Source organism: Phasianus colchicus, chromosome Z, assembly GCF_987193195.1.
Source record: "Phasianus colchicus chromosome Z, bPhaCol1.hap1.1, whole genome shotgun sequence".
In the NCBI taxonomy this organism is placed as follows: domain Eukaryota; kingdom Metazoa; phylum Chordata; class Aves; order Galliformes; family Phasianidae; genus Phasianus; species Phasianus colchicus.
The window spans coordinates 67,891,074-67,918,247 of record NC_143476.1 but is presented as its reverse complement, the minus strand read 5'-3'; the positions used below and the strand labels follow the sequence as shown (position 1 = coordinate 67,918,247).

The window sequence follows — 27,174 nt, the reverse complement described above, 5'->3', positions numbered from 1 at the left end:
TCCTTTGAACCTGCTCCAGGGCCTCAGTATCTTTCTCTTAGTGAGTGGCCCAAAACTGAACATAGAAGTTGAGGTGCAACTTCCCCAGAACTGAGTGGAGAGAAACAATCACTTCCCTGCTCCTGCTGGCAACACTATTTCTGATACAAGTCAGGATGCCATGGGCCTTCTTGGCCACCCAGGCACACTGCTGGCTTATGTTCAGCCAAGCATCGACCAGCACTTCCAGGTCCGTTTCCTCTACGCAGTCTTCCAGCCATTCTGCCCCAAGCCTGTGGCGTTGCCTGGGGTTGTTGTGGCCAAAGTGGAGGACCCAGAACTTGGCCTTGTTGAACCTCTTCCCATTGGCTTCAGCCCAGCAATTCAGCCTGTCCAGATCTCTCTGTAGAGCCTTCCCAACCCCAGGAGATCGACACTTCCTGCCAACTTGATGTCATCTGCAAACTTACTGAGGGTGCACTCAATCTCCTTGTCCAGATGATCAGTAAAGATATTAAACAGCACAGGCCCCAGTACCAAACCCTGGGGAACACCACACATGACCAGTCACCAGCTGGGTTTAACTCCATTCACCACCACTCTCTGGCCTGGCCCTGCAGCCAGTTCCTTACCCAGCAGTGTATCTATCCAAGCCACAGGCTGCCAGCTTCTTCAGAATACAGTGGGAGATAGTGTCAAAGGCTCTGCTGAAGTCTAGGTACACCACATCTGCTCCATAACCTTCCCTGGCACTGAGGTCAGGCGGACAAGCCTACAGTCTCCAGTTCCTCCTTATGACCTTCCAGTCCTCTGAAACCTCTCCAGTTGACCAGGAACACTGACAGGTGATGGAAAGTGTCTTGGCTATCACCTCTGCCAGTTCCCTCAGCACTCTTGGATGAATCTCATCTGGCCCCATGGACATGTGGTAGTCCAGGTGGAGAAGTAGCTCTCTGACTGTTTCCTCTGGAATCATGGGTGTGTTTATTCTGCTTCTCATCCAAGACTTCCAAGTCAGAGAGTAGAGTACTCTGAGGATAACTGGCCTGGCTTTTAAAGACAGACGTACATTAACTTGCCTTTCAAGAACATACAGTATTACCTATTTTGATAAAATTGTTTTCTTAGTGAAAGCAGTATTTAAAATTCATGTAGCAAATTACAAAGTTTAAAAAGCTTTAAAGGTTTTATTGTGGTGGATATGCAAGGAACTAGCAAAAGTAGAATTCAGTAATTTTCTGGTCGATAGGAGAAACACCCAGAGAGGCCTGAATAGAAGGTAGTGCTAACGTTAAGTGAGAGCCCTCCCTATTGGGCAAAATGAATAATTCAACTTTAAAGAGAATATATATGTAACGGCTTCTCCAAAACAAGGTGAGAAGTTCTGGTATCATTTGCCCATTGTCTTTAGTACTTAATGCTAGACAGAGTTTTCCTAACCTTTTAGGTTGTTTACTAAGTTATTTCACTATCTCATGATGTAATCTTAAAGTATCACAATTAAGCCAGTAAGTTTGAGATTGTTTTACTGAAACTGAAAAAGTAGTTCTGTACCAAAATGTACACAATTTAGTAATAATACAAAATGTTAATTCTGCAAGACAGAATGTCAGTTATATCCACCGAAATGAACACTAAGCCACTATTTATTGTCAGTACAATGTTAAATAAGCTCACTGAATGAACATAGAAATAAAGTAGTTCTTCCTTAAATAAAATGGCAGCTATTAACAACAATACTGCAGGAAGATACACATTCATGATATTTACATGCTGTCACAGCATATATAGCATGTAGCATGTCTTCATGCTTGCACAGGGGCTTTATGAGCTCATTACAATAATATTGATGTGGTGATGTACTACAAAACAACCCATATGACTTATACTGCAGTTTCACTTTAAAGAGCACCTCTGCTAGCCACCCCTTTAAAAGTGCCACCACATACCTCTAATAAACCCATCTAGGCAATCTACTGATCTGCCACCCAAGTACCCCTCTCTCTCTCCCTTCCCAAAAAAAAAAAGTCATCAAGCACATGAACAATTTTCCTCCCATGATCAGCTACATAGGGTGATATTGACAGCAATCTTCCAGAACGCACCTGTGTTTTCTGTATTACATTAAGAACACCTGAGACTGCTTCACTGGTCCAAGTACAGAATTTTAATACAAAATCTGTTGCATTAACATGCCATTTCACTGAATTCCCTTAATTAGTACTTTCCATTAAAAAAAAAATCTTAAAATAAATATTCCCCCTCAAAAAGTTTAAAAGGAATTAAAACATAAAAAAAAAACCAGCCCTGTAGTATTAAAGAACAGTGTGATTTTCTGACTTCATTTATCTCAGTGTAAGCAGTGGATACACATCTCTTCCTGGAGAATAAGTGTCAAACACAAAGAACAACAACAAAAAAAATTAGTAATATGCAAACACACTGAACTTTGAGAGACTTCTTTTAAAAGAAATGTAAACATCTGTTACTGATCCTTGTTTGAATGCAGCATTCCTATCCAAAAAAGACAGGAAACCACATTTATTTAAATTAACAAGCTCTCTGACAAGAAATGAGTGTTAAAATCTGGTTGTTTTTTTTTTTTTTTTTTGTATCTGTACTAAATGACAGAACAGTTAAGACAGTTTTTTTTCCTACTTCAGAACATACTATAATTTAACAGTTTAGCACTTTGTAGGTCACAAGTTTTTCTTAAAGTAATAATCTAAATTGTGAAGATAAACATTGAATGTTGCTTAACTGCAGAAAATTAAGTACTATAAGTAGACATAGGTTTCTGTAGGGTTAGTGTGATTAGATAAAAACTGTCTCAAAGCGTAAGACCTAACTTTAACATTTTAGCAAAATTAAAACTGGGAATTCATGAAAAACAATTAGGTTTGCCATCACTATAGAAGGACCAATGCATTAAAGCCAAGGTTAGACAAACAGAAACAGTCAAGACTTCCCCTCCCCCTCAAAAAACAACAAAAAACAACTGTACAAAGTACATATCATATTTCACCTTCGTAATTACCAGTTTACATGTCAAAATAATCTCAACCTGTAAAAACATGTGACTGATCCTTCAGAAAATGATGCAAAAGAGTAAGAGTTCTAAAACTCTATTTAAGACAGCTGACAACACTTTCATGAAGTCATCTCTAATCATTGAAGAACATAAAAGGCATAAGTAGTCTCACACAAGTCCATTATCTTTCAAATTATTGTCCATAGAAATCAGTGACTTGAAGGTGATTTTCATTCTAAGCTTCACAGATTATATTATTTTTTCCCCTTTACTCCTAAGTCAGTTGCTTCATTTCAAAGCTGTAGTATTCAAGCCGCCTTCTTAGTACAGGTTCCTTGAAGATCTTGTAGATTTATTTTTGACCTGATAAAAACATAAAAACAATCAGATCAGATAAGTTAAAACAACACACTGTTGTTCTATATTACAAATACTAATGCAACTGTCACTGAATTTTGTATACTTGGAAAAAGAGCAAAACAGCACTGAAAAATATGAAGTTCTGTACTTCTTACCTGTTGTGGATCATGTGGCTTTTGACTAGATGCCCAGCTGCAAGAGCTGCCATTAGCGATAACTCCCCAGCCATCACTGTAGCACACACGATTTTAGCAAGCTGGCGGGCATTTTCACCAGGGTTGTCTTGGCTTGCACCTTGAACCCCTAACATCTAGAGGGCAAAATATGCAATGTTATACTATAAAAACTAAGTAAATTTATAGTAGATTTTAATATTGAAGTATTTCCAAATTATATCCAATTAAGTAGCCTTAAATCTCTTTCATATTAACTTTAAGCTTTAAAAGCTACAAACATGAAACTAATTAATTAAATAAATCTAATAGTTTCATGTCAAATCCACCAGAGACGACCATTCTTATAACACACTATAAAAGCAGGCTTTTATCTAAGAAGATGAGTTGCTGTAAACTTTCTGCTTTGTACCTGCAAACAGGCCTGTTGTGGTAGCAAGTTGGTGCCTCCTCCAACAGTCCCAATCTCTATAGACGGCATTGTGCAGCTGATATACAGGTCTTCATTGGTGGAACCAGTACGCTCCATCAAGGTGATGCAGTTAGAGCTGCCCACATTCTGCGCAGCATCCTTTAGGTCCAGGAGGAAAAAAAAAGGAAGAAGAAAAAAAAAAATACTCAAAGAAGTGTTCAGGAAAGGATTACAAACTAAAGAAAAGCTGATTTGGTGTAAACCAACCTTACCTGACCACAGGCAATGTAGATAGCTGTAACAATGTTTGCAGCATGCGCATTGTAGCCACCTATGCTACCAGCCATAGCAGAACCCACCAGATTTTTGTTTATATTCACTTCAACAATATCTTCCGTAGTTGTCTTCAGTACCTAAAGAAAGTGATACACCACTCCTTAAGCTGGAGTAGAAATACCCTATTTCATGTTAATAAGTTTTCTCTCATAACCCCTTGTTTGCTTCCAAATGGAATTTGACTCTACCATAGATATCTGTTTTGTTCAAAACAAGCCCTTTCAAATGCGGAGCATATTATTCAAGTAATAATGGGGAAGTCAGTTTGGACTTGCATACTTCTCTAAGAAAAGTTCATCAGCTACCTTCTCTTGTTCTTAGTTCTCATTGGAACAAGCCAATTTAGGAGCAATATGCCATTAATTTACTCTAACATTATAGCAATTTTTCTTCCAAGTTGTTCCTTTTAGTAAACCCACCCCATGTTGCTCTGCATAAGAATATAGAGCTCAACTGAAGAGTTTAAACAAAAAAACACTGATACTCTGCAAAATACACATGTATGCAGTAATAATGGACCTGCATACCATATTAGTTTGAAAGATTCAGATAAAATGTTTGCAACAATTCCATATTAAAATGATCAAAGAAGGCAAACAAAATTATACTGTGAGCAAATGTAGACTATATCCAGCATAAAAGGAATAGCAACTGATGACAGATATGCACAAAGTGTATAATACTGATGAAAATACAAAGCAAAACGAAAAGATAAAAGTAGACCACACACACTTGAATACTTTGTCCAAATCTGTTCCATCATCAAATTAAATCATCAAAAAAAGAGGCAGTTTTTCACAAGAGGTGTAGCTGCAATGGGGAATTCCACTGGTATATCTGTGCTAGAAGTTTTATGTAAATTCACAAGAGGGACTGATCAAGTTACTGAGTAAAATCAAAATGAAAAACAAAACAAAAGTGCCCCATACCATACATAATTCAGAAAATCCTTAACAATTTGGCAAAAGACTGTTCTGAGTAAGGCGTAATAAGCTCCTCCCTGGAGGGGATCTGTGGTGCCCAAAACTGAACACAGTACTCGAGGTGAGGCCTCACCAATGCAGAGCACAGGGGCAGGATGACTTCCCTGGTCCTGCTCACCGCATCATTCCTGATACAAGCCAGGATGCCATTGGCCTTCTTGGCCACCTGGGCACACTGCTGGCTCATATTCAGCTGTCTGTCCATCAGTACACCAAGGTCCCTTTCCATCAGGCAGCTTTCCAGCCACTCCTCCCCAAGCCTGTAGGGTTGCCTGGGGTTGTTGTGACCAAAATGCAGGACCTGACACTTGACCCTATTGAAACTCATACAGTTTACCTTGGTCCATCGATCCAGTCTATCCAGGTGCCTCTGTAGTGCCCTCCTCCCCTCAAGCAGATCAACATTCCCTTCCAACTTGGTGTCATCTGCAAACTTACTGAGGGTGCACTCAATCCCCTTGTCAACATCATTAATAAAGATGTTAAATAGAAGCGGCCCCCGTACTAAGGCCTGAGGGACACCACTCGTGACCGGCCGCCAAATGGATTTAACTCCACTGACCACAACTCTTTGGGCCCGGCCATTCAGCCAGTGTTTCACTCAGTGGAGCATACACCCATCCAAACCATGGGCAGCCAGCTTCTCCACAAGGATGTAGAACAAGGATGTAAGAAGGTGATCTTAAGATAGCTAAGTTTGTGCAAGAAACAAGTGAAAATGATCAAAATTACTGATTTCACTCTGAAAGCTATCAAGTTTTGGCATAATCTTTCAAAGGAAAAAAGGAAAAATCCAAATGTCTTCAAGTAAACATTCATCATTAAATATATAGCATATTATCTTAGAAAAGACAGTGAAAGAATAATATATATACCGTTAAGAGGTTCTCAGGAAAAGTGCATGAAAATATTTGCAGGAATATCTCAGCAGTAGCATGAAAATGTTTGTAGGAATCATTACTACACGAAGCAAAGCTAACAGTATTCATAAAGCAGACACTTACTTCTTTAACAACCTTGGCTGGAATGACTGCTTCACAGACAACAGACTTCCCTCTTCCCTCTATCCAATTTATAGCAGCAGGCTTTTTGTCTGTACAATAGTTACCACTGATAGCTATAACCTGGAGATCAGGAAACTCTTCATTCAACCTTGCCAGTGCTTTTTCAGTACCCTGTTAAAACAAAAGCAGATACCATTAGTGGCTGATGTATCATTTATGGTTGTCAAACAAGCTAGTTAAGGACAGCACAACAGCAAGACTGGAGTAAGCCTCATCAGATCACTAATTACAGCTGAAGAAACAAAATTCCTAGGAAGATTCTTACACAGGCACAAATGGTAGCATGATCCCCATCCTTTCTGCATCCTTTTTCACATGTGAAAAACAGCAAAATTTAAAAAATTATGCTGCCCTTCTGCCACTCACCAGATTCATCATTCTTTATTTACAAATATGATAAACATAGTAACAGATTAATTATTACTGGATAAATTCTTTGGTCTAACACAACAGAGCAAGCAGCTTAAATTCTGTATTATCTAGAATATCTTATTAAAAGAGAAAAGAAAAACTGAAGTTACTCTAATGTTTTTTTCTTTCATTGTTCTCACTCTCTTCTTGCTTTCGTTCACTGAGTTCAATCAGTACTCTTACTTTATAGCACTGCCAACAGTGCTGCATCTCGTCTTTCTCTGTTTCCACATGCCAGCTAGTTACATATTAGTAAGATACAATTTTTGTTATTATTTTTTAAAAGAAATACGCATTTAATAAGTAGATTTATAGGGACTTAGCCTTACTTTTGAAATCATATTCATTCCCATTGCATCCCCTGTTTTGGATTGAAAACGAATGTAAAGGTTCCGACCAGCCAAGCTGATGAGAAGTTTTTGTAGACGGGCAAACCTGCAAAATAATATAATGATCAGTTAAAAATAGTTTAGTCCTTGAGGATTTTAAGCAGCAAAATGACAGAAAATCATAGCACAGTGCAGTTAACAGCATTATCTACAATCTGTACTCCTACTCCATGGGCACAGGAAAATGCCTTCAGGCTACCATGCATACAGTTCTCTCAATACTTTGAAGTGTTCTGCTCCTGAAGTGTTTACTGATTTTTTACTCCTCAACTTAATGAAGTAAAATTAGAGAGTACAAACATCTGACTGTCAAGTACAAACCGACAACACAGCCTTTGGAAACGTTTAATACAGTTTTACAGGAAGGCAAAACATCTTCCTTTCTGACCGTGATGCAAGTTTCACAAATCAAAACTCTATTCATACAGCATAAGGGCCAGACAAAGGAAAACTGGGAAACACAACACTTGAAGAGCAGCACGAGCTGATTCTCACCAATATAAGCATATCCTTGTGAACAATTATAAGATTAGTAAGAAACAAAATCTAAATCCTCCTAAAATAAGCAAGTAATCATTAGTCTTTGAAGAAATTCCTGGGCTTGAAATAATCTTACTCTTAATATAGTTTCATATTTCTAAATTTGGTTTCTAGCTTTAGTTTATGCTGTATTCTCTGGAATCTATATATTAACAAGAGCCCCAGATGGGCCAGATTCCAAATCTGAAACTACTTATAGTACAGTACTGCTAAGGATACAAGTGAGCTTTAATGTTTACTTTAAAATGCTTAAACAAGAATAAGTAATGCATTAAGTAACAGGCTACGATGCACAGATGCTGCTATTATTCAATTCTTTACTGCTTATCATAAAGCGTATATCACTAGCCTTGCCTTATATCCAGTTATTTTCTTTTCTTAGATTCATACAACATGGGACAACCAAAACGAAAATGCAAATTCTTGCAATGCAGCATGCAGATATTAGGAGTTGTCCACTGAAGTCTTTTATTAGGAAATAAGTCCACAGTAACCACTGTACTAACCTACTTGTGCTGTCAAAAGCTTCTTTCACTATTTTAAAGCCTTCAGGACTTTCAAGCCAAGCTTTCACTTCTGCAGCTCGGCAAGCAGAGGGCAGCCTTACAACAGGTCCTCGAGTCATTCCATCTGCTAGAATGCGGCTCCTTGCACCTCCACCAAGCTAAAAATGAAAGCAGAAAGTAAGATTGCTGAAAATGAATTTTAATTTTTAGCAAGTCAAAAATATGCATTATATCGTCCCCCAACACATTTCATGTTATAGTAAGTCTTCAAGCTTGTCATGCAGTACTTACATATATTGCTCTACATCCTCTATTTGTGCTTGCCACAAGACATCCTTCTGTTGTTGCCATTGGAACCTGAAACTCTTTGTTATCCAGATATAGTGGTCCTGCTACGCCTACAGGAATAGGCATATATCCAATCACATTTTCACAGCAAGCTCCTAAAACCTTGTGAAAATAACACACAGAGATGTAATTAAATTTACATGTAGAGAGTATGGCAGCATGCTGCATACTGTATATGTGATTACAACACAGTATCTTAGCTAACAATATACAACCCTACTAATAAAGTAAATAATTCCCAACACAGAAAGTTATAGCTACAGATATCAATAGCTAATAGTGTTAAAATCAAGCATTTCAAAGCTATCTTACCAGGACTTAAATGCTGCTAAAATTTTAAATGCTATTTAAAAATGCTAAATGCTATTAAATTAATTTAAAATAAACATCCACTGCAGCTTAGGCTCAAGGCAGTATTTTGCTCAGCTTAACTCATGCTCAGTGTTGCTATAGTTATGCATTTTTGAGATAAAGCAACTGCATATCTTGGAAATATTTTTAGGATAAGCTACAAAACTAACATACCTCTCTGGACTGAAAAACATCAAGGAAACATTTGCACATATATATATTTTTAAAACATTTGTTTTGACTAAATTCATTGTTAGTTCACATACATCACTTTGAGCATATGTTTCATAGATTTTGAAAATGGTTTTACAGCAAGTTTTTATTTGTCTGCCTTTTACTCACCAAAGAATAATTGTAATTCCTGTAAGGAAGATACTGCAAAGATGAGGGCTCAGGGAGTTTCTGAGATAACATTTGTCTGCGAATGGATACTCCTCGCTCCTGAGTTTCCATCAGGGTTTCCAGTTTGTATGCAGGAATGTGCTTTGCATTAACTAAGCTGATCACTTCAGCATCAGTAAGGAATTTTGCTCCCTTCTGTAAATGATGGGAAAAAATGGTTTCTGCTAGTGAAAATACTTTTAAATGCCTCAAAAGAGGGTAACTTTACTTTGACAATATCATATCTCATCTAAAGGAACAAACTACATCCTAGCCTAATGTAAAGGTTTTTACTCAGGCACCAAATTAAGCAAAGAAAGAAGCTTAAAGCACTCAATATATCATGAATAACGAAGCTGCCTCTTCCCTCCTAGTTCCATCTTAGGGAATCATAATAGAAAAATTTTTGTTTACAGCTTCAGAACATGTACGCATATCTGGTTTTCTCATCTCCATTAAAGAAAAAAAAAAAGGAATGGAAATTGCAGCAGAAATGACTTCTGAAAGGGTTTTGTTTTTTTTTTTTCCCCTGCTAGTTATTAACGCCATAGAATTAGTTGACATTATAATCATTAGGATTATTTAAAAGCTAGAAAACAAACTGCTACTCTTAAATCAGATTATGTCACAGATGCTAAAAAAACAAAACAGAAAAGAAAGGAATACTAATTTTACCATACCTCTGTACTTCCAAGTATACGAACACATTCCTCAATAGAACGTGGTTCTTTAGGTAATTCAATTTCTTCCTCTTTTTTATTAAGAACTGATGTAGTTTCTGCAGGGTTACAGCTGCCAACTACAAATGTAGCTTTGGCTGAGGATTCCGCTAACACAGGCTTTATGACTTCAGCTGCATAAAGACAAGTGAAATGAACTCTGGTTTACAAAAATCTTAAGATTAATTTCCAAAAACAAATGCTAGCACAGATTTCACTACTTGTTGCAAATGTTCAGGAACAGATTTCAGACTAAGATGCTAAAATTTACCATTTCCATCTTTAGCAACAAAAGCTTCTTCTACTGTATTAGTCTTCTGACTGTTTTTCAGAAGTCCAGATTGTTTTCTGCAGCAATTCTCAGGGACCTTTTTCTGGACCATCACAGGAGATGTTATGGGATTCTTCAGTGAAAGCGTTGATTCGGTCTCTGCTTGTTCAAAGAAAATATATTTCACAGCAAGGAGAAGGGCTAAGCCAAGAGTGATTACTTGTTCAATATCCATACTGGCCATTCTAAAAAAGACAAAAATCAAGAAGTAAATGTAAACATGTAATATATGTAATTTGTGTGTTAGTAACTTCTGATATCCATTTCCTTTAGAAAGTGTAATAGTATAGTCACCATTTGTACACTTAATCAAACACCAGTCAAAGCACATTTTCTAACAAGGTACAAGTATACTAGTTTAGAGTAGAGAGGTTACTCATTAATTCTTTGTATTACTCACACTGTAAGCATTTCATTCACCGTTTACTAAATCTTAAAAAGTTAAAAATAAGTTAAATGCCTGTAAAATTAGTCACTATTCAACTGCCACTTCAAATTCATTTAACACCTACCTCCTTATAAGGTAGAAAGATATGGTATTAGGATGCATCCAGTACAGCTGGAAGGAGATTGGAGGAATAGTGTAAAAGTATTTCTCGAAGTGTCATCTCCAGTTCCATGAAATTCTACTATGGATTGCACCCTAAGAACCAACACCTTGACAGCACTGGTGAATACACCCTATTCAATGAAATACACATCTTTTCTGTGATATGACCTACCGAGAAAGGTAGAACTGCCACAGTGAAACATTAGGTTCAATTCTCCTTGGTGCATTCTCATCCAATCCCACTGCATTTTCTACTGTACCATTCTGAGAAGCTGGTTCCGCTATCCAGCGACTGTGTGCATGAACAAGAACCAAACCCAGTGACTGCATTAAAAACACAAAGCAAAAAACAAATATTATTTTTTTCAAATGTAATTTGTTATCTAATCTGCTAAGATTAAACATTTTGTTTTCCATTCCTCAACAGCCTGAAGGCAAAGGATTTTCCTGACCCTTCATCTACATCATCTACTGGCCAAGTATCATTATACTTGGAGTTTTGAGCCTGTCCCTACACATCCTTCCTCTTGCTCAAGTAATAAGCAGAGAAAGCTGAACAAATGTACACATGAAAAAGCTCTGTTTTATATAGAAATGGCATATGCAGAGACTGTGTAAACAAGGGATGTTATTAAAAATGACCAAGGTAAGGTAGAGTAATGCCTATATGACACAAAAGTTTTATTCATTCAACAAGGATACCTTATTGATTACATGACAACAGATGAAAAAAAAAAAAAAGCTACAAACCATAATCATTTTGACCCTCTGTGTTACAGGGTTTGGTTTATTTTCTTCTTCTTCCAGAACACGAGCAAAATGACTCAACTGCCATATAGGACGTCCTTCACGACTCTCTCGAGAAAGCTGCAGAAATAAAATTAGTTAATTAATTAATTAATTAATTAACTCCCATTTAGTAAATACTTGAAAAATCAAGTATTCACCCTGTATTTTTATTTGATCATATAAAATAAAATAAAATAAAGTAATTTATACACAAAAGTCTAAGCAGCTGACCAAAAGTTAAGTGTGCGCTGGGGAGAAATTCCAGACATACATTAATTTAAACTTCTTTTTTTGTTGTTTTGCAGTGCTTTAAAACTCAAATTGTTGAGTTTGATTCATTTACAGTGGTAATAACAAGATACCGTCCATCAGCTGAGTTACAGCAACCTTTTGTATTCACTTCAAAAGGAAGACAAAAATGCTGGTATATACTCGAGTGAAGAAACAAACAGTCTACAAAAAGCGTAGGGTCTGAACAATAAGTTTGATGTTGTCTTTAAGTGGGTCTTACCTCTAATACCAAGGACACACAGGCTGGAAAGAAGGTCATAAAGACAAAGTAGTTGGCAAGAACAGACATGCAGCCAAAGCAGCACATAATTTCAAGTTGTCGCACTCCTACATAAAAAAAATATATATATTTTTTTACATTTGAATATGCAATAGGCTTTGAACACTTGAAGTGTTGCAGAAGTATGAAAGAAATAATTACCATAGATTACAGAAATTGCCTTGATGAATGAAAAAAAAAGCCCTATCATTTTGTACCAGCTTATTCTAAGCACACTATGTAGTTACGGTATTTATACAATTTTTTTTATGTGTAAACCTAAATAAATATAATTACAGTTTACTAAGCTTTCGAAACTATACAACGAAATTTTGAAACGCCTCCCTTTATCTTAGCAAAGTTAGTATTATGTATTGAAATCCCTTGTAAAAGATGACCAATTAAGGGTTCAGGAAATACATGCCCCACCTGCACTTTCACAAGCATGGTATGCAGAAAAAGTCAATTATGTTATGTCACAAATGCATTACAGAACTCCCTTCGTAAAGATAAATGAGCTAGCAGTATAAGTCATTCAAAAATGTAAAAAAAAAAAAAGAAAAAGAAAAAGAAAAGCAGAACTACATACTACAACGAGTCTTTTTTCCTGTATGTAAACAGAAAAATAGCTTATTAACACACTTTTCTCTTCTCCCCCAAAATGTCCAAATAAATAGATGAAGTTATTCCACTTCCAACACCTATTATTTGAAATACTTACTAACTCATCAGCTTTCAATTTTTTAATTTTTTTTAATTTTTAACTGGAAAGGTTTAGAACGTTAGATTTCACTGCTCACCTGACATAGTACCAACACCAATCACAAGACATTCCACAAGTGCATCCAAGGTAAATGTGGGACCTAAAATTGCCATTCCACGTGAAATATTTTCTCTCACTTCATCCTAAGAGGAAAAAAATTCTGAATGTTACAACACAGACAAAAACTGAAGAAAGAGAATATACATAACATGATTAGTAAATCAAGTATTATAGTGATAAGGCTTTATAAAGCAGGCAGTAAAGAATTCAAGAATGTGTTTAAATATATTTTTCTCCATCTCCCATATACTGTTATGCTTTGATAGTCTTTACATAGCAGAAATACTTAATTTCTAAATACTCCATGCGTGGTTTATTGCTGTTCCTACAACTCTGATAGGCAGTCTTTAAGAAGCTGTGGCAAAAACATTTTTATGAAGAACTTTCTTGAAAATTAATGAAGGCTATACTTGCTATTATTACATAATAATGTGCAAACACTATAATATTGCATATATATGATGTAAAACATATTATATTATTATACCATATTACTTAATAAACTATACTGCATAATATGGTATACTACATATATTTTGTATGTGTATATATAAAGCATAGTAATACAGTATATTATACTATATTGCATAATACATATGTATTATATATATAATGTATGTATTATACAATATAGTATAATATACTGTATTACTATGCTTTATGCCCACACACAAAATATGTCACAATTATTACATTCAATTACCATGCACAGTATTTTGTTCATTTAAAATAGCTTTTGGTGGAATTGATGTTTTAGAACATTAAAAAGTCGCCATTCCAATACACACTGAGCAAAACATACTGTTAATTCTTCATGGTGTGAATAGCAGAGGTTGCAAGGGACATCTTGAGGTCATCTGGTCCAACCCCCCTGCTCAAGACACCTGGTACAGGTCACCCAGAATCATGTCTGGGCAGCTTTTGAGAATCTTCCAGGAGATACTTAAAGCTATACCAAAAACATGTACATACACCCATGCCACATTTGTTCTTGTAAGATTTTGCTTTTTCCCACATTAGCATTTTAACCATAGGCATCTGTTTATATGCTATCCCTGAGCCCTACAAACTACCTTTCTTTTTTTAAAATCAATAATTGTTCTGTGGAAGACATTGGTCCAGGAACTCTAGCCTCAAATGTAAGTAATGCTGTAAAAGTTCTGGTTCTATATTCAAGCATAAAATTAACCTAGTTCACATGATCATCACACATTAATTGTACAGTATTATTATTCACTTGTAACACCACAGAATATAGAGTCTGGACTTTTTCTGTATCACTAATATCACATTCACCTGTATGTCTCTCCATGAGGACTGTTCACCTATGAACATTAAATTCAAAAGCCTAATTGCAGTAATATCAATACTGACCTGCGAATTGGAACTTAGTGCAAATTTGGCTAGTGCACTTGCTCTTGAAAGATCAATCAGAAGCAGGAAGAATGGCAAAGCTTCACTGGGGAAAAAACAAACAAACGGAAACACGTTGAAAATAGAAGTGCAAGATCTGTTGTACATGGGAAAAAAAAAGAAAAAAAAAAAAATCAAGCAACAACTCATATTTGCTACTTACTTTAAACCTGTCAGTTCTTTATCCAAGAAGTGAATCACAACTGTACTAAAAACAAAACTTGAGAAGATTGTAAAGAGACCAGCAATACCTTTAAAAAGAAAAAGAAAGGGAAAAAGAAAGGGAATAATATTTTATATACATACATACATACATTGAGAGTGAGGAGAACAAAACCAGAATGAACCAAAAAAGCCCAATACCTCTAGATTAATCTTCATGCAAATAAAGGACTGCATTAATAGCAGCTAAGATACAGAGTGATGTGGATGCTGTTTCTATAAGAATAGTGAAATCTAAAATTTCTACAGCGCTCAAAGCAAGGCTTTGAGAAATAAAAGTGATAAACTTTCTCTTATTATCTTAAAAAACAAAAAAAAAAAAACAAAAAAAAAAAAACAAAAAAAAAAAACAAAAAACCCCCCAAAAAACAAAAAACAAAAAAAACCCATACCACTAAAACCAGCTTACCAGCACTAACTTTCAGAGTTAACATAAAGAAGTTATTTCAAGAACTACAATCCCAGTGTTTATATAATCTGGCACAAGCCTTCTTAAAAAATACACTTTTAGACAGCAGAATAAATATTCTGCTGATCCAAGTTACTCTATTCTGTATGTAAATACTAAGTATTCTTAAGTATTCTTACAGACTTACTATGTAAATGCTAACATTCTAACATCAATTGCCAATTTATAGAAACAACAATAACAACATGCTACAATGCATACATAATATGCAAAACCAGATACAGTACCTAAAATGTATTTTGACCCGAGTTGCCTTAGGTTCTGAAACTGGAAATATATATAAAGGATTGCTATGCAGCGTGTGATTGTCAGGATTATGATGTCGCTGCTCAGAACATCCTGTATGGAACACAAAGGGGTTTATTTAGATTTTACACATGGAGACTCGACATTAAGTTTTAATAACAATGACAAAAAACAAAAAATCTATTTTGAAGTTGCACTAAAAATGGAGTGTTTGGGATGGGAGAGGGTACAAAAATAGATATCACTGTTAGTTTGTCACCCAAATTAAGTATTTTTAAAAATATTAATATCTGATCTTTCATCATTGGATGCTGTGCAAATGAAAATTTGATTTAATCCTAGAGTGACTGAGGTTGGCAGGCACCTCTGGGTCTACCTGGCCTAACCCATATTCAAGCAGAGATATCCAGAACAGGTTGCCCGGGCCCAGGCAGCTTCCAAAGATCTCCAAGGAGAAGACCCCACAATCTCTGGGCAACCTGTGCTAGTGCTCTATCATCCGCACAGCACAGAAATACTCTCTGGGGTTCAGAGGGAACCTCCTGTGTTCCAGTTTGTGACCAGTTCGGCACTGGGCACTGCTGAGCAGAGCCTTGGCTTCATCTTCTCTTCACCCTCTGCTCAGGTATTTATACACATTGATGAGATCCCCCAGTGCCTTCTTTTCTCCAGGCTGAACAGAACCAGCTCCCTCAGCCTTTCCTCCTAGGAAAAGTGCTCAAGATTTAATGAAAACATATGGTAGCACACCACTGCATACACCTGCACACAGCTTCCCTATAGAGCATGGGAAAGAAGGCAATAAAGAAGTTTCTGCATACTTATTTTCCCTCTAACATTATAACATGATCTTATTCTACTGACTACTCTGAATTTACTGATTAACAATAAATACTACACATGAATTTTAATCCTTACTTCTTCAAGTTTTGGGCACTCATAATTCCAGCCACAGATCTTATCATTCCCAGTGAACATCTTCATTGACATCATACAGATTGTAAGGGTCACTGTTCCCACAATGACTTCCCATGGATGAGAGGCCACAAAAAGGCCATGCATTCGAAAGAGCCTGGACAACATTTTCAGGACTGTTTTTCTACACTTAGCAAATCTGCAACAAAAGAACATTTCATATGAGCAGGTAAGAAATTCAGGAAAAAAGCATAACGCTATACAAATCCCCACAAATCAAAGTCCACTTTGTTTCAAACAAAAAAAGCTAAGTAACAGATAAATACAGAAACTTATCTTCACCCTTCAACCTTCCATTTAAAAACATTTATTTCTAGTTTTCTGAAAGATAATATGATCTGCTCCTGCCTTGTCAATCTGCTTTTTTTTCCCCTTTAATAAAACACACATCTCACTTCTCTCTTCAAACTGTCTTACTAAAAACCGTCCCAAATTCTAAGTTCATGGTGACATCTCAGAATCTTCTGCTGTTAGACAATTTTGACACTACTCTGTCTCCAGCTTCCTGTCTTCATCATCACATGTAAGCACTCAGTAAATCCTGTTACTCCTTTCTATTCATTCTTCCAACAAAAACATTGGTTTTAACTGTATAAATCAGCTGCAAACCATTGCCGGTAATTCTCAATCTCAAGAGCAGATATTTCAACGTTATCTCCCTCTGATTTTATGTTCTCCACTTTCTCCAGTGATTTAAGTTAATTCCATTTGAAACAGTTCTTTCTTTACCTCAAACACACAAATCCTTCTTGATTACAGTATTCTGCATCAGTTCTCCGTACCCGTAACCAATTCCCAGGTTACTGAAACATTTCATCATCCCCTTTGCTTTAAACAGATAACAAACATTGCTCACAGCTCCCCTCCACGTAATGAGAACACGAATGCTCCATCAGTTAGAAAAACTGCATCTTTGTTTGCTCTGTGCTGTTCCTTTAGACCCTGAGTCCATCAGGGATGTTTACTCATGTTTTATAGCACAGAAACAAAATGCCATAAAATCATCTCTTAAATACAATAATATGTCATTTTTTCCTTGCATAAAATCAATGGCTTCTAAAACCTTATGAAGAATGTTAACTACTTAACTATATCCAAAATCCCAAAGATACTTAAATGGTAGTTTAACTTGTATTTCAAAATACTGATCTATGGAAAGTCTGTGCAGACCTAGAACTGTGGAGATCTCCAAAGAGGATTGAGGGCTCTACACATTATCACATTGAAATGGATAAAAATCCCTTTATGTTGCCTCAAAAATAACAATTTATGCACCAGACTTCCAGGAAAACAGTATTTCCCCCACTTTTTCTTTTCCATGAATGCCATAAACATAGCTGCCAGACAGAAAATAAAAGAAAATGGACAAATCTGTCTGCTCAGTGCTCCTGAAGATGCCAGAATCATCCTGCTTACCAGACTGTCTTCCTGCCCGCACTGTCATGTAAGCATAATTACAGCACTACTGTATTTTCTTCACCCTTCTGCACCAAAGGTGTGGCAGGATTTTTCTGACTGATGGAACCAATTGCATTAAGGTAACTGATTTGGGATGACTGGGGAATTTCATTAAGAGGACTGATTTTCGTATGAACAAATTATTTCATTTCTTTTGAAAGGAGGAAGGAGGAAAGGTGAAGACAAGCTCTGAAATAAAGAAAGGCTGATTTTTAATTCAGTCAACGTCATCCATTGTTGTTCCTTGTCAAATATGATCTACGTCATTTTATAAATGTATGTTCTTGCAAAACCATTCTATAGTGGTAGTATGATTTCTCAGCAGTAGCATGGAAAGTCTCTTTTAGTTAGAAAAAAATGGAATAAGACAGTCAGAGCAATATCTTACTTCCAAAGACTGTGGAACAAAACCAAAACCAGAAGAGCCTCAGCAATATCCTACTGAAATACTAGTCTGTTTGAATTCCACAGGAAAATAAAAGATATTACTTATCACACAGCTACAGAGTACTGCAACCCTTAAAATCATAAATGCAACTCCTAATGATTTAACTGTCAGAATTTATAAAAACAAGTAGCAAATTGTTACCAGGTCTACAAAAACGCCAAAGAAAAACAAATATATATGTATTTCTTCAAATACTATGTCTCATGCCTGTAAGCAGAAGTAGTAGGACTCCTGCCCCAGTAAGCACAAAATGGCCTCATAAAAAAATCAAGCAGGGGAAGACGTATTTCTAATTAGCCAGAATATTTTTTTTAATCAGCTAATGTTTCACAACTAATTAATTACTGCTGAGAAATACAGGATGCCACACTGCTGATCCTGGGCTTCATTGAGTGGCAGCAGCTCCTCACCTGAAGGCTCCTTACAGCCTGCATGAATACTTCACCAACCTCAATTACATTTCTTGCTGATTTCTACACTTTTTTCTACATTTCTACACTGATTCTGCATTACTGACTGCTATAAAAAATCATCAGTGCATACAGTCAGATTCTGTTCTTCAGCCCGACTGAAGCATTTTTATTCCCACACTTTCAGCTTGAAATGAGAAAGACATAAATCTATATTTAAAGCTGAAATTTATCATTACTGTTATTTTGTTAGATTTCGAATGGATGGCTCAAAGGGACATCATGTAAATACTATCTATGCCTTCTGCTGCCAATCAGACGATGCAGAGAGACCATCCCGGAAATCGAAACGAAACGTAGGAAAAAAAAAAAAAAGAAAAAAAACCAATCACCTCCCGAAACCGAACAGCTGCGGCCCCGCAAAGCCTCAGCCACAGCGTAACAGCATCCCGGAGCGCCGCTCCCAGCATCACCCCGCGCAAGCCGCGTGCCGGCCGAGGCCGCCGCCCGCCCCGCAGCACTCCGGCGCACTTCAGCGCGGCGCCGCTCCCGGCTCCAGGCTGACTCAGCACCGCCGGGCGCTAAGCAGCCGCGGGCGGCCCGACGCCGGGCATGGGCCTGCTCTCCCTCCCAGGCCACGGCTCCCACGAGGGGTCCTCGGCCGGGCCGCCAGCAGCCGCCGCCCGCCGGTCAGTCCGCGCCTCCCGGCCGCTACGGGCCGATTTCGGGGCCGTCGCCCGGCACCCCGCCATCCCAACGTCGGGCTGCCCGCACCGCACCGCACCGCACCGCAGCGCCCCGCACTCCGCGGCCCGCCTGCCCTGCCCCGCTCACCGCCCGGCCGCGAGCGAGCTCCTTCCTCCTTCCTTCCCTCCCGCCGCGCTGCGAACTGAGGCGGCCGCTCCTCCCCGGACAAGGACACCCGGGGCACGACGCGCCGGCCACCGCCATCGCCCGATCGCGCAGCCAATGACGGCGCGCCGGCACGCCCGGCCCGCGACGCGTCATCCTCCGCGTCGCCAGGGCAACCGCCCTGCGAACGCCGTACAGCGCGGAGCTCGATCAGGAGCGGGGAACACGCCATCTCGCCATGGACCGCCCGCCAATAGGACAGCGTGCTGTCTTCTTCGCGTCCTCTGATTGGACAGCGGGATGAGACCTATTTACATACGCCGATCGAGCGAGAGGCCCGCCCCGCCCCCGCGGGGGCCTGAGGCCGGAACCCGGCGCCGCCTCGTCGTGCCCAGAGCGGGCATGGCGGGCACAGCGGCCGCGGAGCCCTCGGGTTTGCAGCGCTCACCGCTTAGCGGTCCCGCGCAGCTGCGGCCCAGCCGGCCGCCCCTGGGATCAGCGCGTTAAAAACAGCGTGGTGATCCGCTGCGCTCCCGTCTGTGGAAAACGGGAGCCTCTCAGTGTTCAGAATGCGGGGCACGCGTTTGTGCCTGCCGCCGCTCCCAGTAGCTGTGTTTGTCAGACCTCTGGGTCCCATTTGCCACCTTGCTCCCAGCGTCCCGGTTCTGCTCCCGCGTGGCCAGGCCTGAGCGATTCTAGCTCTGTGTGTAAGGCCAGATCGTGGACTGCACGGTTTTGCTGCAGATAAGTCTCACACCTGATTTCCCGAAGCTTGCATGCAGCATTCTGTTTAGAAAGAGCTTTGTGTGGTACTCTGCTATAAAAGCATTACTGTAATGCCAAAAAAGAATGCGCTGACGAAGGGTTGCTTGAGGACTACACCCAAAGCAGGTGTTATCAGTGAGGAAATCATTGTTGCCAGCTCAGTCCTCTAACATGTAAATACACCGTTTGTTGCCATCGTCCCTGTGATGTACGTAAATCCCGGTGACTGCTGTGTAACCGCTCCCCTGCTGGCTTTCCTCAGAACGCACAGGTTTCCTCAGTATTTCACCTTTGCTACCTGGAAAGTAAAACATCACCACTGCGCTTCCTGTAGTAATTTGGCAGTATGTGCTGCAATTGCAATAATTGCGTGTGGATATGACTAAGTCAAAGCAAAGCAGCAATTTGTACCTGCTTCCAATAATTATATATAATTGATGCCTAATTGAAGATGACCATTAAATCTGTCACTGTTTCCTACACTTTTTCTGGAATAGTGCTAGTTGGTTGTTGGTTTTTCATGTGCTTGTTTGTTTTTACTACTCCCTGATTCTATTATATCACAACATTTCAAAATTAACCAAAATACTAATTTTATTATGAAGCTCACTGGGAGCAGGAGTCCAGTGCTCTAGTTTGGAAATCACAGTCTCTGTGCACAGGTAGCATAGAGCTTTCTGCCACGAGTTCTCACTGACCAGCCTTACACTGGCAGCACTATGGGTCAGCCACATTCCCATTCCTGCATGAGTGGGTGTTGTGCTGAATGCAGTTTGACTTTGCCTGCCTCCCACAAGGGCTTCCCCTGGATGGATTCACAAAGATTTAAAAAAGAATAGATGAGTTACTGTAGTGATAGATGTAACAGGTTCCAGGCTGCCATTGATAAATTCACGAGCTGCAGTAGCGCCAATGCACGATGGTAGTTGTAGCAAGATGCAGACCAGCCTGAGCGTTCTTCACCCAGCAGGGTGGCACAGTGCTCACCAAAGAGGTGTCCTTGTCTTGGTGGAGGAGGAGGAACACAGCTTCGCATCTCTTACTTCCCTGTTCTCCTTCACGCTCTTTTCCTTTCTCTTCCCCACTTCGCTCCTCCACTCCCTTATACCTTTAAGCCCTATATCTTTTCCTCCCTGGGGTTTAACTTCATTTGAGTGGAGTCAAGTACTACAGTCACATATCCTTAGCATGTTCTTCTTAGAGCTCATGAGCTTATTGAAGGGTGTTAAATTTAAAATCACTTTCTTGGCTAAAGAAGTAAAACATCTCAGTCTGAGGCCTTTAAGACTCAGTTCTGACATGCTGCTTGTTTGCACAACCTTCAGTCCAGACATGCTCATGTGGCCCAGCCCAGCCTATCCTGCAGCTGCTGCCTGCAATTCTTCCAGAGCCCTACACCATCATGGCAGCAGCCTTGTCCCATAAGCAGCCTGGCCCCTTGGTGCTCACTCAGTGCTCACAGTAAGTGAGATCAGCACTGTCACACTGAAATTGGGATACAGGGAGAGCTCAGTGCAGTGCTAACTCAAGTAATGGCAAAAAAAAATTGCATGCGTTGTGGTACATTGGCTAAACACAGTCCTGCAAATAGAGAGAAATACTTTCCATTTTGATAAAGAGGTTTGCTAGAAAAATCATCAATTTATGTTTACAACTCCATTTTCAGTCCATATGAATACATAACCTGAGAGTTTTCAAATGGAATGTACAGAGTTGCAGTCAGATATTCAACCCCCCCAAAACTGATCATATCTCTTTACCAACCTTTTATAAGCACTCTCTTGGCAGATTGAGAAATATCCCTTGCTTCACAATCATGTCACATTCATGCCATTGTTTTTTTTGTTGGTTTTTGTTTGTTTGTTTGTTTGTTGTTTTTTGTTTTTTGTGGTTTTTTTGGCAGTACTTAAAATTTGTGAACAACTGATTTTAAGGATGAAGCACAGGAAAAACAAAATTTCATCAGAAGTCTCTGATGAGACTTGAGACCTTGAAAACTCATGGAGAACTGCAGCTGCTTGCCGTTAAACCAGCCTGATACATCAGTTTCACATGAACAAGGTTTAACATCCCAATAGTTTTCTGTTTTAGTTGCTCTCTTATTTTTTCTTTGTTTCAATAAAAATATTAAAAATTAAAATAAGCTATGTTGCTTATAATACAATGACAACATCATATATTTCAAAATGCCTGCTTTAAAAGAATGCCTCCTGTTTCATGATGTTGGCAGTATGGCAGCAGAGGTTGAACCTTTCTGCCAGTATTCCATTACATGTTGTTGTGTGACAGCTGGCAGCAGAGGAGCAGTCTGACAAAATGGTGTCTGACATGGAAGTGCCCATGAAGCAATGGTGTAGAATAGAATTCCTCTATGCAGAAAAAATGGCACCTTGTGACATTCACTGATGCTTGCTGAACCAAACAGTGGATATGAGCACACTGAGGCAGTGAGTGGTTGTGTTTTGGTAGTGGCAACAGCGACTTCCGCTGGTACTGATTTTTATGAGCATGACATGCATACTCTTGTTCATTGCTGGTGAACATGAATCACTAATGCTGGTGACTATGTTGAAAAAGAGTGTTCTGTAATTGAAAATTTGATCTATCAAACAGTGTTCTTTGTATCTATTCAAGTTTCTGTGGAAATAAGTAGAAGGCATTACTTTTGGAGTGATCTACATAATACAATTTGTATATATTCTGTGCGGTCCTGGCAAACCAAAAGGTTGGACACCCATGCCTTAGCCCAAACAGAACCATCCTTTGCCACAAGGCTTCCTCGTTCAGCTCGTTCATGCTGACCTCACAAGGTTTTCATAAAAAGTAACCAGGCACCAGCATTTTTAATACCTCGTGTAAAAAAACACACATTATCCAACTCATGACTACAGTCACTCGATTCAAGATCCAAGTTGTGTTTGCATGAAGTCACACCTAGACCTATCTGAACAATGCCTGCTGGTAGCAGTATACCCTTGTGAATTAAATTCATGAGACAGGAAGGTCCCCAAATGATCACACTCTGTCATCTCATTTTTCTACTGTTTCACTGGCCATAGGAGGACAGCAAACCATGTTCCAGATCTAAATATATTGTTTCAGTGCCACTGAAAGATTAGGAACCAAACTCTAGCAGCCTTTCTATTCCTCATATTCCTCCTTTACCAGACACTACAATGGGAGCCACATTTCCCTGAGATCCCAGTCTACATAAATAGGGTCAGACTGCTGTACCTGGCCTGGCTGTTGGAATAGCCTCAGTTCTATTATTAATAATTTGTTAGTTTCAGGTGGGACAGAGCTTTTTTCTCCTCAACAGCTGGTATGATACTGTGCTTTGGTTTTACGAGAAAGACGACAAGGATAAATACACCCATGTTTCTAGTCGCTGCTGAGAAGTGTTGTGAAGAGCCTGTTGCTCTGTTGCTAAGCAGAGTTGTACAGAGCCAAGGCAGTTCCAGTTTCTCAGCTCCTATCAGCAAAGGGCTGAGGGATGGGGGAGGTGCAAGAAGCTGGGAGCGGACAGAATCAGGACAGCTGGCTTAATCTGGCCAAAGGGATATTCCGTACCATATGACATCAAGTAGAAGGACTTTTGAAAGGAATTTGAGTTCTTTCTCTCATTTGGCAGGTGGTGAGCAATTGCTTGTGCATCACTTGTTATATACATTCACATATATATATTTGTCATAAATACTATACTTTTCCTTTTCTCTGTCTTAGTTTTACCTCAACTCATAAGTTCTACTTGGTGTATACTTTGTGCCTGTTTTTTTTTTTTTTTTTTTTTTTTTCCCTACGCCACTGTGAAGGGGGAAGAGTGAGCAAGCAACTGTGTGGTGCTTAGCCACCTGCCAGGTGAAACCACAATATAATTCTAACACATTCTCATGCTATTCATTCCGTTCCCATGATTTTCCTTTTTTATGTGAATTATGTAAGAGGTGAGCAATAACAGAAAAATCAGTTATGTGTGTACATCAATAACTTAGAGCAGCCAGCAGCTGCTGGAATTCCTTTTTGATTAGTGGTTTCCGTGCATGTTCTGTTCCTTCTGGGGTATCTGAAGGAATTTCTAGTTTAGAGGTTATTAATTTTTCTTATACACTTTCCGTAATATGTTTGACTTCTGCTGAATTGTTTCCTTCTATCAGTATATCGTTGATGCATGCATAGATGGTAACGTGTGGTGGGCTTCAGGTTTCTGCTAAAATCTTCACCAAGGCATCAGTGGGAAATGGTAAAGGAATTTGTATGCCTCTAGGGCAGAACGCGTTAATCTGTGGAATTGTTTAGCCAAGACTGAGGATGGAGTCTGTTTTAGTAGGAGATGTAATTTTTCCTGTAGTTGCCTTTGTCTTCTTTCAACTGACACCAACAGCATTTTAAGTTCCCTAAGTTCTATTTTTAGACTCATAGATTCATAGAATGGCTTGGGTTGCCATAAGGTTAAAGGACTTAAAGATCACCTAGTTCCAATCTCCTGCTGTGGGCAGGGTTGCCAGACACCAGAACAAGCTGCTGAGGGCTCCATCCAGTGTGGACTTGAAAACTTCTGGGGGGGACTCACAGTTTCTCTGTGCAAGCTGTTCCAGTGCTCTCTGAGAGAAAAATTTCCTCCTAACATCTAACCTAAATCTTCCATCTTATAGTTTAAACTGTTCCCCCTTTTCCTATCACTATTAGACCATGTAAAATGTCAGTCCTCTCATGCTTGTAAGCTCCCTTCAATACTGGGAGGCTGCGATGCGGTCTCCAAAGAGCCTTTTCTTCTCCAAGCTAAGCAGGCCCAACTCCCTCAACCTTTCTTCATAGAAGCCCTGCTCCAACAGCTTCACATGCTTCCTGTGCTGGAGGCTCAAGACTTGAACGCAGTTCTCCAGGTAGGGCCTCACAAGTCAGAGTAGAAGACGACAATCACTTCCCTCTCCTTGCTGGCCATCCCTCTTTTTAGGTTTTGGTTTTCAATCATGAGAGTATCTAACTGTGTCTCCAGTTTCTCTCAGTTTCCCTCTTTCAACAATTAATAGAGTGTTGTGTGAAAACACCACACTGAGGGGCAATGCTGAGGCAGTGTTGAGATATTCTTCTGACGCTACTCAAGGTGGTCAGAGGGCTATGTATGAGAGTGCACCTACAAATTCTGTGTTAATATTTTCAGCATTGAGACTGTTGGGAAATTTTTTTCTTAAGAAGGCTTGCCCAATTATCCTTATTGCAAAAAGAGACATAGGAGGGTCTTTAGCTTTCTTTGTTCAAATAAAGAATCTACTAGGGGCACTTCCCCACAGGGTCTCTCAACCTACTGGAAGTCACAGACTTTTTTATCCCTATTTCCCAGCCATATTGTCCCTTGTCCTTTCCTCTTTGACTAAAGTGCCTGGAGATTACAGTCTTCCCAGTCCGCCTAATACACGTTCCTCCATGTATGTGAGCTACCCTGTGTATCACACATCACATGTATAACTAGCTCTAACTGTATGCTGCCCAAGATGGAGAATTTAATATTAATTAGTCTATTAAGCCTGTGCAGTAAGTCCGAAGTTCACATGCTCAAGTTTTCAGTTGACCTTTGTAAGTGAAGCCTTATTTGGTGAGTTTACAGCCATCATATGGAGAGGAATTTGCAAGCCTCTGCTCAATTTGTCTGCAAGGACTTGTTTGCAAGCTTCTTTTGTCTCAAGACTGATAATATTATTTTGTGTCTCAAACACACTCCTAGTCTTGATGCCACAAGCAATTCACCATGCTCAGGCAGAAGATTGAGTTAGCTCCCTACACGCAGCCACAGAAGCAGAGAAGTGAAGGCACAGAATTTTGGGTGGACACACAGCTGAGGGCTCTGGAGAAGAGTGTGTGTGCCAGAAGCCCGAGACCCTCCACTGCAGGTAGGCCAAAGCCAGTCATACTGAAAGACTCAGGGAGCAAAAGCCCTTCACGAAGGGCGAGCCGCTTCTCCCGCGCCGCTTCAGCCCGACTAACGGCTTCTGTCTTCACGCCCCCGCTCAGTTCCTTCTCCTCCACCCACACAAAATGGCCACCGCCACTGAGGAGGAAGGGACCATCGCGGGGCTTTGGCGGGAAGGGAGCACAGGAGAAAGGCAGGAGGGCGCGTGCGGGAAGGAGAGAAGGGGCAGGACAAGTGAGGAGAAGGGGAAGGGCAGCACCAGTGAGGAGTGAGGGGCGGGGGCAGCAGAGAAGACAAAAGGAGAGAAGGGGGAAGTGGGGCAGTAGCGCAATGTCGGATCGGTGCGGCTTTGGTGTCTGCGATGAGAGCGGCGTGTGGGGCTCCGTGGCGAGAAGCGATGTGGAGGAGGAGCCCTGCAGCATGAGGTGGTAACGCGCGAGCGGCGCGCTCCGTGCCGCGCTCAGGCGAGGCGGCGGGTCTGGGTCCGGGTCCGGGTCAGGCGGCGGGTCCGGGTCAGGCAGCGGGCACCGGCAGCCCAGCGCTGGCACGGCAGGTCTTGAACTTCATTTGGTGGGCGGGTGATTCCGGGGAGTTTTTCCGTCCTTTTTTCAGGCCGCTTTTTTACACCGGGGACTCGGTGGTTCTTCGCCCTCCAGTTGCACCTGCTGCTCTTACCTACATCGATAGCGTGTTAGTCAGTGCAGGTGTGAGAATCCTACTCAGAAGAAAACAAACAAAAGAAAAAAACCAGCAAATACGATCACTGCTGTTACTTCTCTGCAGTTTTTAATGCCGTTTTTACGGTGCTTTCTTTCATATTCTTCAAGATATTGCAGTTGGAACTGCCGAGCAGCTGCACTTTCGGTTGCGTTTACCTTGAGTGCAGCTGTTGTCAGGTGTTCCGTCAGCGCCGTGCCCCTGCTTAAGGCGTGCAGTGAGAAGGGACGGCGGGACGGACTGCCTGGGTTTCTTTGTGGGATGC

General features: G+C 40.0%; 2 protein-coding genes across 11 annotated transcripts in view; one reads left to right on the top strand and one right to left on the bottom strand.

Moving 5' to 3' along the window:
* Positions 1-1,488: 1,488 nt before the first annotated feature.
* HMGCR (3-hydroxy-3-methylglutaryl-CoA reductase) lies at positions 1,489-19,703 on the bottom strand. Its single transcript, XM_031609301.2, has 20 exons — positions 19,502-19,703; positions 16,295-16,490; positions 15,358-15,469; positions 14,603-14,690; positions 14,401-14,485; positions 13,004-13,109; positions 12,165-12,271; positions 11,615-11,731; positions 11,037-11,188; positions 10,255-10,499; positions 9,945-10,117; positions 9,226-9,420; positions 8,476-8,634; positions 8,185-8,342; positions 7,079-7,184; positions 6,279-6,449; positions 4,228-4,368; positions 3,956-4,114; positions 3,526-3,680; positions 1,489-3,373 (listed from the first exon to the last, which is right to left on the bottom strand). The coding sequence occupies exons 2-20, from the start codon at positions 16,457-16,459 to the stop codon at positions 3,319-3,321; spliced, it is 2,649 nt and encodes an 882-aa protein (XP_031465161.1). The 5' UTR covers positions 16,460-16,490; positions 19,502-19,703; the 3' UTR covers positions 1,489-3,318.
* A 2,574-nt stretch (positions 19,704-22,277) lies between these two features.
* The window catches only part of ANKRD31 (ankyrin repeat domain 31), a 56,468-nt gene continuing 51,571 nt past the window's right edge, over positions 22,278-27,174 (top strand). For 7 of the 10 annotated variants that reach the window (XR_016462316.1, XR_016462315.1, XM_090132670.1 and 4 more), the window contains exon 1: positions 26,181-26,617. Coding sequence is in view for 6 of the 10 variants with exons in the window: in XM_090132670.1 (XP_089988796.1) it covers positions 26,523-26,617 (95 nt within the window). In the remaining 4 variants the exon portion in view is untranslated. The other 3 variants (XM_090132669.1, XM_090132666.1, XM_090132668.1) reach the window with 3 other exon arrangements.